Source organism: Acomys minous (genome assembly GCF_964271855.1).
Source record: "Acomys minous genome assembly, chromosome: 14".
Taxonomy (NCBI): Eukaryota; Metazoa; Chordata; class Mammalia; order Rodentia; family Muridae; genus Acomys; species Acomys minous.
Genome location: NC_140496.1, coordinates 5,706,164 through 5,721,473, shown reverse-complemented (window position 1 = coordinate 5,721,473; position 15,310 = coordinate 5,706,164). Strand labels below are relative to the sequence as shown.

Here is a 15,310-nt window from a genome sequence, read left to right as displayed (position 1 = left end):
CTGGCTCAGATGCTCCTGGACCAAAGAAAAGAAACCCAGTCCCAGGACACACTTATGGGCTTGGGAATGGTCATGCAAATACAAACAAGCAACTAAACACATCCAGTATATATCTATATGGCAAAGCCTTAGCCTGATGTCAAAATTCTAACTTCTTGCTCTTAGAGTCTTTCCTTGAGGCCAAGAAGTACGCACCCTAGAATCTCGAGTCAACAGCACACTGCCTAAGTACAGCAATTGAGAGTTACATTATATTTTCCTAGTTGCTGGGTTTTTTTGCTTTTGCGTGTGTGCGTGTGCGTGTGCGCGCGTCTGCGTTTTAGAGACAGGGTTTCTCTGTGTAGCTCTGGCTATACTGAAATTCACTCTGTAGACCAGGCTGGAACTCTAAGAGATCCGCCTGCCTCTGCCTCCTGAATGCTGGGATTAAAGGCGTGTGCCACCACGGATCTGTTCCGTTCTCATTTTGAATTAACAAAATTAGAAGGCAAAGGCCTCGGCAGAGTTTACAGCCAGTATAACTGAGACACAGCTAACCAAGCCATGCCAAAGTGTCTTAGGGTTCTGAGGACACAGATGGGCAACTTCTACATACAAGTTGCTGAGGGCGTGACTATGACAAGCGGAAGCAGTGAGCGAATGGCTCCGTATATACCCACTCACATGGGAACGAGAGATCAAGGCCCCACACAGGCAGCTGAGGTCATAATAATGAGCTGGCCTGTGGAACACTGCTGGAAAAGTCGAAGTCTGGTGTATCCAGACAGCCAACTGAGCTTGGTGTGTTACAACTGACTCCCTTTCTCAGAGGGGTTCCTCTCAGCCTGGCCTGGGGAGGCCCAGATCTTGTAAGGAGCATCACAAAGCCCTCGGGGAAGACTACAGACCTAATTCTCTGATAAAACATGTGCAGCAAGTACCTGAGAATACCTATGCTAAGGAGATGCTAGCCTTCAGCAAATGGCCTTTAATCGCACCTAGAAGTTCCTCCCCCACCATAGGATAGCTAAGCACTGTGTCCTTCTTGTGCTAGGACCCTGTGCTACTGCATGTAAATGAGGTGCTGTACCACTGCATGAGGGTTAAGAATCTGGGCACCCTTATATTGCAGGATATTTGATCCTATTGTAAACTCCAAGGTTGTAAACTTCAAAAACCTGGGTTTTTTTTTTTTTGGGGGGGGGTGGTGGTGGTTCAGCCCTAACACACATCTTTGTCTTTAATCCATCAACCTTCTGTTTATTGCAAACAGGTGGTTAAGGTGTGGTTCAGCCAGCACTGGCTCACATTGTTAATCCAGGACCTCTCTGTACACAGGATTTAATAAAGTTAACTCTAGGTCAAGAGGTGGAGCAAGAAACCAGCTGACAGGGATTAAAGAGTAGGAGGGACGAGCCGGGTGTGGTGGCGCATGCCTTTAATCCCAGCACTCGGGAGGCAGAGGCAGGTGGATAGCTGTGAGTTCGAGGCCAGCCTGCTCTACAGAGTGAATCCAGGAAGCCAAGGCTACACAGAGAGACACTGTCTTGAAAAACAAAAACAAACAAACAAACAAACAAAAAACAAGAGTAGGAGGGACTTTGAGTTGGGGGTATTTAAGACTGTAGGTTCACGAGATAGCTGGGCCTCTTTCTAAGCCGGATGAAGCCATGTTCAGCTCGAGCGCCAAGACTGTGAAGCCCAATGGCGAGGAGCGGGATGAGTGCAAGTCTGGGTCTGGCAGGCGCTGATTGAGCTGGAGATGAGCTCAGGACTCAAGGTGCAGCTCTGGGAACTCAGCATCACTGCAGCCAAGGACATTGCAGTTGGTGGTGGTCGGAAAGCTATAATTTTTGTACCAGTTTCCTCAGCTGAAATCTTTTCAGAAAATCCAAGTCCGGCTAGTTTGTGAATTGGTGAAAAAGTTCCGTGGGAAGCCCGTGGTTTTAACTGCCCAGAGGAGGATTCTGCCCAAGCCAACCAGGAAAAGACGCACGAAAAATAAGCAGAAGCGCCCCCACCCCCCACCCCAGAAGCCGCACCCTGGCAGCAGCGCACGACGGCATCCCTGAGGACTTGGTCTTCCCAAGTGAAACTGTGGGCAAGAGGATCCGTGTGAAACTAGATGGCAGGCGGCTCATAAAAGTTCATTAGACACAGCAGAGCAGAGCAACTCGGAGCACAAGGTGGAAACCTTTTCTGGTGTGTGTAAAAAGCTCACAGGCAAGGATGTTAGCTTTGAATTCCCAGAGTTTTAGTTGTAATAAAAATGACTGAATAAAGTCATTCATAGTTAAACAAAACAAAATAAAAAGAGTGTGGATAAGAAGGGGCTTTTTGAACTTTGAGCAAGCAGATCTTTGGCTTTTCCTCCTGGGCTGTAAGCTGAGCTAGTGAGCATTTTGGGTGTTTTCCTCTAAGAGGTGAGCTGAGTAGGAAGGTCACCTGGCTGCTTTCTCTGCCTCTCTGAGCTAGCAGGTTATTAACCCAGCATTTGGCTCCTCAGTCTTTTTGGTAAAATCAAAGGTTTGGGATTTTCATTCTTTGTAACAACACTTCTAGCCCAGCAAATCAGACACATTCACCGTCAAGCCCCTCTCCACTGCCCTGGGCTTATAAAGCCCTGATTCACGCTCTCTCACTCCAACACCGTCTGGAAGTCATCATTTATTTTGGAGAAGGAAAAGATCCTGAAGAATGGTGCCAAACACACGGAGCTTCCAGACGACCCAGGGCTGCTGACCTCCGCCAGCTTCCACCACTCACCAGCCTGCAGAACTGCTTTGGCAGCCGCCGAAGCCCACTCCATTGCAGCAAGAACAGTGCTGACTGCCAGTGAAGCACCCACCCAGCCCGCATCTCCCTGGCCCTACCTTCCAGGACACCTGCTTGTATCCCCTGCCATGCTTAGCACAGCAGCTAACCAAAGAGCTGTATACACTGCGGTATAATCACAAGCCTTTGGGATGCTGAGTTCCCAATGCTGTTTGATACTGGCAGTATCGTTGCCTTCTGCTGCTTCCTCGTTTAGCATGGTACAGAGCTGCTACACTTTTGGTACTATCATGGGCCTGTGGAGCTCCACTGCTGTCTGATACCAGTAACTTCATTCTAAAACAGCTACACTGTAACACCTAGTGGAAAGTTATTTCCACCTCCCCCAGTGAGACTGGGAGCCTAGCCTAGCACACAGGCCTCACTCTAAAGCGCTCTAACCATTTCTGAGAGAAGACCTTTGCCCTCAGGCTCCATCAGGTCTTGTCTGGAAGCAAGCAGCACCCAGATGCTGAATGACACTGGCCCCGTGAGCACATGGTGTGAGTACTGTTTTTAGCCCTTATCCTGGGTCTTAATGATCCAGGAGAGGAAAGGGGAGGGTTAAGGCAAGCCAAGTGTTACCTTTTTCCCAGTTTGTTTCTCCACCATGTCGTTGCTCAGAGAAAAGTCTTCTTGCTGTGGTGTTTTAGAACACCCACCCTTGGGCATCGTTCTCCTCCCCTTACTTGATCTTCATTTATGCTGCTATTGCTTCGTCATCAACTGTCTGTTTGAAAAGAAAGGATACAGAAGGTTAAAAGCCATTGACCAAAGCATAACAGATGTTTGATAAGGGCACCACACAGACCAACCAACCAGGAAGTAAGTTGTGTTAACCTGACTAGCCAGTAGCCTCACCCCGGGTACAGAGCTGAGCCAGGGAGGGCTATTTCAAGAGACAGCTCAGCTCCTTAGATCGTTATCAGCAGAAACACTGGTTATGCTGGATGACGGGCAGCAAAGTAGATCAGGAGCTCATGACAGAAGAAAGGAATGAACTGCTAGGATCCTGAAAGTCTATTCTGGGAAGCAGCTACAAGTCAGCACCTGATCCCTGGACCTCTTTAACATAGACATAACATATACATATGACAAGACATTACAGAGATACCTGTAACCCACAACAGGACAAGACCGAGTGGATCTAGGGACTCTGCTCTTGCTCTGCATACTGCTACCCCACCCTTCCCCACAAGCAAAGTTGGGAGAATACCCAGAGCAGTGAGTGCCCTAGCCCTTAATTCCAACAGACCATCTCTTTCTCTCCCCGGCTCAGCTTCCAACATGCACTCATCAACTTCACGTCCCTATGTAGAAGGTAGGAGGAGAAATAATCTACTGTAAATAAAGCACTAAGTATACTGGTTAAGTCTATAATTCCCTAATAAAGCACAGGATAATTATGAAGGGGTCCCTAGAGGACATACAGGCAGTTCCAAGGTCGGACTCCATGTCCAAGGAGCCAGATCCTTCATCTGTGTTCAAGGTTCTGGCCTCTGTGTTTCTGAGAATACCCTAAGACACATGCTGCATTAATCACGTGTTTTATTTTCTGTAACTTGGCATCCTAAAAAGGCTTGCTGGCCACAGACCAGATTTTAGAGATAGCCACGAGCTTATGCAAGCCAACTACCACCTCACCTAACTCCTATGCACATACCAGCAGACCCCTGCCCTAACCACCCAGGATGCACAAGCCAACAGACCCCTGCCCTAACCACCCAGGATGCACAGGCCAACAGACCCCTGCCCTAACCACCTAGGATGCACAAGCCAGCAGACCCCTGCCCTAACCACCCAGGACAGTCACCAGACAGCTAGAGACCATCTTCAGGATCACTCAAACTGGCTGATCTTGACTGTCCTGTCTTCCTCCTATGTTGGGTCTTTTGACTGCCTAAAGTGGATTATACTTTCCCTCTCAAGACTTATTCTGGTTTTTTCCTGTGGAAACACTCTCACAGCATGCTTTCCACCCTACTAGGGGTTTTAGTTATTCTGACAGGAGAACAGAAAAAAGGAACAACTGCTCACTAGCCTTCATAGCCAGTGTATCTCTACGTTTCATGTACATAGCTATGTGGAAACTGAGGCAGAAAGATCATAAGTTCAAGGCCTGCTTGGGCTACTTGAGTGCGTTCAAAGTCAATATGGACAATTTTTTTTTTCCATTTTGGTTTTTCGAGACCATGTTTTTCTGTGCAGCCTTGGCTGTCCTAGACTCACTTTGTAGGCGAGGCTGACCTGGAACTCACAGCGATCCACCTGCCTCTGCATCCCAAGTGCTGGGATTAAAGGTGTGTGCCACCACCACCCAGCTCAGTCTGGACAACTTAATGAGACCTTGTGTCAATTTAAAAAAAAAAGTGTGTGTGTGTGTGTGTGTTTTGTTTTAATTGTTTCTGAGGCAGGGTTTTTTCTGTATAGCCTTGGCTGTCCTGGACTTGTTTTGTAGACCTAGCTAGCCTCAAACTCTCAGAGATCCACCTGCCTTTGCCTCCCAGAGTGCTGAGATTACAGGTGTGCACCACTGCACCCATGCACCCATGCAAAATAAAAAATTTAAACTGCAATGTGTTAAAGTTTAGCAGCCAGGTGTGGTGGCGAACACCATTAATCCTACCACTCGGGAGGCAGTGGCAGGTTGATCACTGAGAGTATGAGGCCAGCTTGGTCTACAAAGGACAGCCAATGCTAACAGAGGGAAACCCTGTTTTGAAAACAAAAGTTTAACTAGCACCTGAAAGTTTAAGTGCTTCACAAACAACAGTAACACAACAGCTCAAAATAAAAACCTTTGTCAGCCAGCCAAGCCACATACACTGTTTTAGACCATCTTCCCTTAGAAAGGCACTCAGTGCCATGTTTGCTAGTCAAAGCACTTTCTGATTGACTCATGTGGGCCTAGGGAGAGCAGCCTCACCCTAGTGCTTCCTGTATTATTGAAGTCGTGCTTTTGATCTATCCTTGTAGGAAGGACTGTTGCTAAATCTCAAGACCTGTGGAGCTGGAAAGATGCTCAGTGGGTACAAGCACTTGTTCTGCAAGCATGAGGACCTACCTGAGTTAGAATCCCCAGCGCCTGTGTAACAAGCAGTGATTGGAGGGGATGGAGGTGTGAGACAGGCATATCCTGAGAGAGCTCTGCCTGCAAAACCTACTCAAAGCTGCTGAGCTCACAGTTCAAAGACCTGCCTAAAGGCAATAAAGCAGCGGTAGAGTATCCTATCCTGTTCTGCTCATTTCCAGGAGTGCACACACACATCTACACCCACCTACAGACCTTTACACCATCTTCTCAAGATCTTATTTTTTCTGTAATAGCTGATAAAAACTCTCACAGTAGTTTCCCAACATTTAACTGGCCTAAGAGCATCAATTAAAGTTAGGCAGGCATTAGGCACTTGTCAGAAATATATCAACACTTTGGAGTCTGAGGCAGGGGGAGAACCCCTTGTCTGAGGGGGTGTAGTATTGGACTTCACAGCAATGAGTCTGTGCTGAAGAGAATGTTGGAGCTTGTGTTCTGTTGCTGTGATAAATACTCCACAAAAGTAGCCCGGGGAGGAAAGGCACTTGTTTTGCTAAGGCAAGAACTCAAGAGCAGAAACCATGGAGGAAGAAGTAGCCTCTTCTACCGCTTGCTTGCTCAGCCAGCTTTCCTGTATAACCCAAGACTGCCTGGCCTGGGGTGGCCCTGCCCACAGTGGACCAAGCCCTTCCACATTAAGCATTAATCTAGAAAATGCACCCACAGACATTCCTATAAGCCAGAGGAAATTCAATTCCTCAATTAAGGGTCCTTCTTCCCAGGTGACTAACTTATGTCAAGTCGGTAAAAACTAACCCATACAAAAACCTTGTCTCAAACAACAACCAACCAATTCCTTGAAGGGACAAAGCAGGCCAGGCCATCCACTGCCTGAACCCTCCCAACCAGCAGGGGTAGGGCGCTCCCATTCATATCTCTTCAGTAGCTCAAGCCAAACATGGCATCTCTTTTCCCACATAGAGCTTTTCCCATTCTGCAGTTTCTGATATAAAAGTGAGATGTCTCAGGCCAGGCCGATACAGTCTAGAAAGTCAGTGCAAGGCTAAAAGTTCACAAGGGAGCCTGGTAGTGGTGGCTCACACCTTTAATCCCAGCACTGGGGAGGCAGGGGCAGGAGGATCGCTTTTGAATTCAAGGCCAGCCTGGTCTAAAGAGCTGTCTTCCAGGAAGAGTCAGGACTACACAGAGAAAGTATCTAAACAAACAAACAACAACAAAAATAAATGAACAAACGAGAGAAAAAAAAAAACATCTCTGTATTGGAAAGCCACCCAAGGACATAAATTTGAACAGTGATGGGGGCTGTGGAGGAGTGAGCCAATATCTCACCTGCCCACGGCCAGAACACTTGCAGGGGGCAGGAGCTGGGTTCTCTGTCCAGGGAGACCCAATCACAGGGGAATTCTCAACAGACACCAGTCAATAAGCTACTGTTACAGAGGTGGGGGGGGGGGGGAAGAGGGGGAATCCAGACTGAAATGCTTAATTTAGCTACACCATCAGTGAGAATAAACACATTTTCATGAATGTAAAAACTATTGCACGCACCTTGTCCCCGTCTTTTTTGAGAAATGACATCAAGTTCTACTTACACAGGTCCCCAGATTACACCCCCAGGTCAGATCCAGCCCCTCTGTGTGCCTGAGGCCTAAGAGGAAGTGTTATAAGTTACTTAAATAATCAAAGGGCTATATTACTTTGTGGTGCTGGGCTGGAGGGTTAGTTAACAGGTTTGGCGCACTTGTTGCTCTTGCCGAGGGCCAGGGTTAAGTTCTTAGCACTCACGTGGTGGCTCGCAGCCTCTGTGACTCCTGTTCCAAGGGATCCAAACCCTCTTTCTGACGTCTGCAGGTGCTAAGCATGCACACATACACACAAAATAAAAATTTTAAAGCCTAAAAAAATTTATAAAGGTATTTTGATGCATCTAAAAAATAAAGCTTTCAGAGATATTCCGTTTTACTGAGATGTACCTATCATCATTTGAGGTCGTGTTAGAGGATGGAACTGAAGGTTTCTTGCACGCACTGAAGAACACTGAGCTCCATCCCAGCCCTATGGCCTTCTGTCAGGCTATCTTGACCTCAACTGTGATGAAGTCCACGGCACAGCCTATCTGGTCCTTTATGAGTTCATCACAACTTCTGCTGCTGGTGCCAATGACTCTTGCAGTCTGACAAGAGACTGTTTCTCAGGGTGTGTGAGGTTAACATATTTTCATGATATAACTAAGATGCTTTAGGTCCTGTGCATTTCATGGTACTGACAATGTAATGGAAAGTGACGCTGAGATGGAGGTAGGGCTTTTACACTTTGCTTCTCTGTTGCTGTGCTGAGTACCAAAAGCAATGTAAGAGAAAAACAGAAAACCAATTACCAAGGGAAGTCAGAACAGAAACTCAGGCAGGAGCCTGAAGCAGTAACCATAGATAGAGGAGGGGTTCGCAACCTTCCTAGTACTGTGACCTTGTAATACAGTTGCTCATGTTGTAGTAACCACAAACCATACATTTACTTTGGTCACTAGTTCATAACTCTAATTTTACTACTATTATGAATTGTTAATATTTTTGGAGATGGACGTTTCCCAAAGGAGTTGAGACCCACAAGTTGAGAACCACTGTCATAGAGGAACACAGCTTTCTGGCTTGGACATAGCTTCAGCTTAGCTAGCTTTCTGATTCAGGCCAGGACTTCCTGCCTAGAGACAGGAATTGTTGTCCACATCATGCTGGGCCCTTCCTACATCAATTAGCACTAAGAAAATACCTCACGCACATGGCCACTGGCCATCTGACTGTGGTCCATATCTTTAAATGCTCTGACACCTGGAGACATGCATGAAGAACCTCTGGTGTACACTACAGTGCTCTAGGTATCAGGAAAAGCATCTGTCACTGCTGAGCTGAAAGCCCACAGTTTCATGAAACCCAAGTTTTCTTTAAAATAAGGAAGAACGGGGCCCCAAGCAGTCACAGCCATTCCTCAGTGACTATGATGATTGATTCCTAGGTCCTTGAAGGTACCAACTCCATCATGCTAAAGTCCCTTATCACACTCTTCCTGTCAGCTTAAGTCATCTTTGGGTAACAATGGTTCCTAACAACATGAATGTGGTGTGGAGTTGTTATATTGTGGTGTTTATGAGAGAAAGGGCTTGTATGTGTTCAGTAGGGGACCCATTTTACTTTTATAACTTTTTTTTCGCCCTACCTCTGGTTGGTTAAACCTACAGGTATGGAATCACAGTCACAAAGAATCAATGGCATTTTCTCAATATGAGCCAATTATTCAATGAAGTGATTGTAATTGTTGCCAGTAATAAAATCTGAGCTTTCAAGAAGAAGTAAACCTTAACTCAGGGAAACTTGCTTTACCCTCTACAAAGCCTGGTGGCTTCTCCTAACTTAAAGGTGCTGAGATCAAGGATGGTATCAAAGTGGCTATTTTTAATACTGTAGAATAAGAAATCTGTATAATTCAGTGAACCAAAACTCCCAAGATAACTGATCTCACAGTGCTAACAATTCACACACTGGGCAGCAGCAGACTGAGAAGGTTGAGCCAACATTAAATGACAAGCTAAAGCCTTCAATACCAGCCACTGACAAAGGGGAAATGGTAATCCTGTGAGATTCTTTCTTGCTGTATGCAAGTCTGCAATAGGTCAGAACTTTCTTCATATACTTCTAGCAAAACAACTACAGCCACACCAGCTAGTCAGTCAGACTACAGACATAGAAAACAATGGCACTTTCCCACTATAATTTTATTACCGATTTTTGAAAAGTAATTAATTTTAATGAAGAGCTATAAATATTCAAGTGCAATATTTTATTATTTTCAAGGTAACTAAATAATTTAATAGATTTTGCCCTAGGTAAACCAAGCTCTCTGGGATCCACAAATGCCTAGTTATGAAAAGGTATTGAACCCCAAGAAGCCTGTAACCAAGTCTGGCTATCAGTGAATGCCAACCAGGACTCCCAAAGCAATGTAAAAAAGAAAGTGGTTTCAATTGGGAAGAAACCATACATACATAGTTTAAAAACAAAACCAAGCCTCCAGGAACCCAGGTGTGGTAGTGCATACCTTTAATCCCAGCAATTTGGAGGTAGGGGCAGGTGGATTGCTGTGAGTTGGAGGCCAGCCTGGTCTACAAAGTCCAGAACAGGTAAGGCTACACAGAGAAACCCTGTCTCGAAAAAACAAAACAACAAAAACAACAAAAACAAAAACAAACCCTCCAAGTATGGTGGTACATACTTATAGTACTAGCCTTCAGACAGTGAGGGAGGAAAAACAGCTTGAATTTGGGGTTTTCAAATGACAGAAATGACTATTTAAAAAAGAAGAAGGTTGGAGTGGTGATTATCAACAGTATGACCACGGCACAGAACTAACCGAAACAAGGAAGACAGAATAGAAAAAGTACAACGACCATACTGGTGCTCACACAGGACTAAGGAAGTCTTTGGGTAGCTAAGGAGAGACTGCCCTGACTCTCTGTAACAATGGCAAATTGAATACCCACAAGCAAATGGAACCTCACGTCTTACATACAATCTATGCCAAACAGTAACATCAGGAGTACAACCACATTATGAGAGAACAATGTCAAAAAAACAACCTTCAGGGGCTAGAGAGATGGCGCAGAGGTTAAGAGCACTGGCTGCTCTTCCAGAGGTCCTGAGTTCAATTCCCAGCAACTGTATGGTGGCTCATAATCATCTGTAATGAGATCTGATGCCTTCTTCCAGCTCTGATATGCAGAACCAGAACATGTAATAAATAAATCTGAAAACAAACCCCCACAATTTAAAGTCTTTAACTACTGTATAGGAACACACACTAAATGAAATAAGGAAGTCCTGACTCAGCTGGGCAGTGGTAGCGCACAGTGCAACCCAGTACAGCCAGGGCTACTTACAGGAGAGAGGGAGAGAGACAGACAGACCCAGTTTCCAAATTAAAGTCTAGTCTACAAAATAAAAGGCTAGTCTACAAAGTGAGTCCAGGACAACCAAGGCTACACAGAGAAACCCTGAATGAGTGAGTGAATGAATGAATGAATGAATGAACAAACGAACAAACAAACAAAAATAAAAGCCCAGGAAGGGGATGAAAAATAAAATAAAACAAGTCTAGAAGGTAGGCTGAATTTGGAAATGGTTACTTGGTTTAATATTACTAAGAAAGCCTAGATCTTGTGGGTGTTGTTGTTGCTTTGCTTTGCGACAGTGTCTCACCTCATGCAGCCTAGGCCTCCCTTAAACTCTGTGTAGCCAAAGAGGATTGTGAACTTCTCATCTTTCTGCCTCTACCTCCCAAATACTGGGACTGTAGATACGCATCACCAAGCCCAAGGAAGTCAAGATTGGAAAACCAAAAAAGACTCAAAGTTCATCTTTTGTTTCCAGACTGTTAAACGTTATTCCTGTTTGGCAGAAAAGACAATGAAGGATTCAAAAGCAGCTTGTCTGATGCCCCTAGACAGCAGTGAGTGAGAGGAGGGGCCAGAGTCCAGGACCAATGTCAAGTTGGCTTGAGTAGACAGTTCAGCCTGGCGTGTCAGCGCGCGCCTTTAGTCCCAGCACTGGGGAGGCAGAGGCAGAGGCATCTTTTAGTGCAACGCCAGCCTGGTCTACAGAGTGAGCCCAGGACAGCCAGGGTTACACAGAGAACCCCTGTCTCGAGCAGTCCACTCTGGGGAGAGAGATGGGGGGGGGGCGCCGAGGAGCAGAAGGGAGAAGGACGAAAAGAAAGAAAAAAGAAAAATCTGGACTCAATCCTGACTGTCTTTCTATTAAAGAGCACACTATGAAAAATGGGAACTGGGCCATACTCTGGGGATCATGGGTGTGGACCTGACCAGTATTTAATAAAGCTTAATTCAAATGTTGCGCAAAAGGCCCAAAACAAATGGGACATAATATTTTCTATACATGTAACTGACAAAAAAAGCTCTTACCAGAATATATAAAAAGTTCCTGTAAATCAGTGAAATAACACAATCACATATAAACATGGGCCAACACTAACTCTTTATAAGAGAAAAGGGGCAGACAAAATGTCTCAACTTTACTTACAAGAAAATACAAATGAAAACTAAAGCATACTGAGTATTGATTGGTAAAGTCATCTATTCAAAATTATAAATCAATATAATGATCTGTCACTCCTACTAAGTAAGTTTAACTTACAAGCTAATGATTTGAAAATACATTAAAAGGAAATACAAGTGCAAATGCACCAAGAGATAGTACTCAGTGTTCATAAAGGTCCAAACTGAGCTGGATATAGTGGTGCTCACCTTTAATCCCAGTGCTTGGGAGGCAAAGGCAGGTGGTTCTGCGAGTTCAAGGCCAGCCTGGTCTACATAGTAAGTTCCCAGACAGCCAGAGTTACACAGTGAGATACTAACTGTATTGAAAAACAAAAACAAAAGCAAACAGAAAAAGGTCCAAACCTATAGCATGCTGCCACAAAATTAGAGAATACTGAACAGCAAACGAAACATGAAATTAATCTTCCAATGAAGTTGAAAAAAAGTGCATTTACATAACTTTCGGGAAGACTCCAGTGTTTAAGGGGGAAATCTTGACATGAAATGACACTGGAAGGCCGGGCGTGGTGGCGCACACCTTTAATCCCAGCCCTTGGGAGGCAGAGGCAGGCGGATCGCTGTGAGTTCGAGGCCAGCCTGGTCTACAAAGGTGAGTCCAGGACAGCCAAGGCTACACAGAGAGACCCTGTCTCAAAAACCCAAAAAAAAAAAAAAAAAAAGATGCTGGAGGGTTAGTCTGGGACTGTATCATAAAGATTTCTATTTAAAGGCTATACAGGCATTTTGTGTTAAGAAAAAAAAATGTTCTTATTCTATGAAATTCTGTTTCACTTAATTAACCAACATGTTTTAAAAGCTAACCACACTTCACTGTAAATATGCTGTTTACAGAGCTGAATGAAGAATGCTGAAAGACGGCACATACTACATCCTGATGGGACTCCAGGAAGCCAGACCTGCCCTCCTCAAGTGACTGTGGCTGGTTATCTTGGGTTCCACTGGGATCCACAATCACATAGAAATAACATGAGCTCAGTTCATGACTGCCATGACATTTAGAGTGAGTCAAGCCTAAACAAAACATACAACAAGCCACTGTAATTGTAGAACAAAACAGGTACCTTTCATCCTTGATGAGAACAGAAAGAAATGGCGCTGAAAAGATGAATATGGAGGGGACTCGGAATAAAAAGAACAGAAAAAATTCAGAAAGAGACTAAATGTGAAAAGGCAGAAATATAGGCATATGTGTTAAAGGTGAGATGCAATGAGTTACTAAAAATAGTAACTGCAGGAAAGCACGGAAAACAGGCTGCGGGCGTGAGTCAGCAGATACCCTCCAAAGCTCAGCAGTAGAGAAATGAGCACCTGGAAACCAGCAGGGGAGGGGCCAAAACAAAAACCCAAGCAAGCTGAAAAAAAGCAGTAGATGCTAATACACTGCTGCTGGGAAGGAAAAGGACAGGCTCTAAAGAGACTTCACTTCACAATCACCCATCCATCCATTCCCCGTCTATAAACATAGGAACAAGGAAATGAAAGTTGTGTGCAGGGGAATCTTGAAACTGAACACTTTCTGAGCATTATGGAATTCTGTGGAGGGAGGGACCATGGAGTGCAGTCTGTTGAGAGGATGTGGAGGACTGCTTACAATAACAAAATAGCTGGATATGAAGGAGAAGCTTGGTATTGCCCATCTCTATAATCCATTTGGCCATAGAATAAATGCCACATAACAGCAACAGTCAATATTGAAATAGCACCTGATGAAATTCAGTGCTCATAACAAAACCCTCAGCAAAACAGCAATATGTGGAACACTTTCAAGGACAACCACACACCAGCTTAATGGTGAAAGCTGACTGGTTTCTTCCTACGGCTGGTGAGGAGCAAAGATGTCGTCATCATCATCCTTCATCTCCCTGTTCCCTGTCTTGATTACTGCTACCATTAATACTATACTGAAGAGCATGCACGAAGAACATTTTTTAAAAATTATCACTATTTACAGACAACACAATTGCCTATGGAGAAGAAAGAAATCATGAGCCAGAATGGTGGTGCCTGCCTGTAATCCCAGCACTTGGGGAGGCAGAGACAAGTGGATCTCTGTGAGTTCGAGGTGGGCCTGGTATACAAAGTTGAGTCTAGGTGAGGACTGGAGAGATGGCTCAGCACACACTGCCTGCTCTTCCAGAGGTCCTGAGTTCAATTCCCAGCAACCACATGGTGGCTCATAATCATTTATAATGAGATCTGGTACCTTCTTCTGGAGTACATGTGGGTAGAACACTGTATAAATAAATAAATAAATAAATAAATAAATAAATAAATAAACCTTTAAAAGACAAAAAATTAACAAGCTGGATTAAAATTTCAAGTTATTACTCTGTGAAATACTTGATGTAAAGGGTGGAAAGATAAAGTGTGAACAAGGAAACCCATGTATAGACTACAGGTCAAATAGCAGACTTGTAAGCATAATGAAAAACAAATAGTAAAAAGCAATCCAACTAAAAACGGGGGTAAAGGAACACAGATGTGCTGGCTACTTTTATATCAATTTGACACAAATTAGATAGAACCTAAAATGATAAAAATGCCTCCATAAAATCTGGCCGTATAGCATTTTCTTAATTAGTGATTGATGGTAGAGGGCCCAGCTCATTGTGAGTGGTACCATCCCTGGAGTGGTGGTCCTGGCTCTATATGAAAGCAGGCTGAGTAAGCCATTAGGAGCAAGCCATTAAATAAGCAGCACCCTCCATGGCCTCTGCATCAGCTCCTGCCTCCAGCTTCCTCCCCCACTTGAATTCTTGTCCTGACTTCCTCTGAGGATGAACTGTGATGTGGAAGCATAAACTGAATAAACCTTTTCTTCCCCAACTTGCTTTTGGTATTGGTGTTTCAGCAATAGAAACCAGAGCTAAGACAACAGATATTTCATTTAAGAGATGAAGGTCAGTACACAGTGACCACCCTGGAAAACACAAATCAAAATCACACATCTGAGGCTGGGGAGAAAGCTCAGCCAACAAAGTATCTGTCTTCTAAGTAAGAAGATTTGGGTTTAGCCCCCATGGTGCCTGCTCTTAAACAAATAAGCAGGCATGCTTTTGTAATGCCAGCACCCAACGAGCGGGAACATGCAGATTTCTGGGGTTTGCTGACCGGCTGGTCTAGTTTACTTGTTCTGTTCCAGGGTCAGTAAGAGGCCTTTTTTTTTTTTTTTTTTAAAAGAGAAAGAGAAAGAAATGGGTGGATTGTGGAGGAGTATATTACTCAACGTTACCCTCTGGCCTCTAATTGCATCTAAACAAACACACATGCACACATACAAACATATAAACCATGCACCTGTGAGACTACCAGTGTGGGCATTGCACCACACTCAA

General features: G+C 44.6%; 1 protein-coding gene and 1 pseudogene across 6 annotated transcripts in view; one reads left to right on the top strand and one right to left on the bottom strand.

Moving 5' to 3' along the window:
* The window catches only part of ANKRD11 (ankyrin repeat domain containing 11), a gene marked incomplete at its 5' end in the record, with an annotated part of 158,009 nt that overhangs the window by 35,498 nt on the left and 107,201 nt on the right, over positions 1-15,310 (bottom strand). For all 5 annotated transcript variants that reach the window (XM_084756307.1, XM_084756306.1, XM_084756303.1 and 2 more), the window contains one exon: positions 3,379-3,523. Coding sequence is in view for 3 of the 5 variants with exons in the window: in XM_084756303.1 (XP_084612429.1) it covers positions 3,379-3,465 (87 nt within the window). The remainder of the gene's footprint in view (positions 1-3,378; positions 3,524-15,310) is intronic.
* On the top strand, positions 1,183-3,371 carry LOC311582976 (small ribosomal subunit protein eS7-like; annotated as a pseudogene). The gene has a single exon. The product of its transcript is annotated as a small ribosomal subunit protein eS7-like (transcript).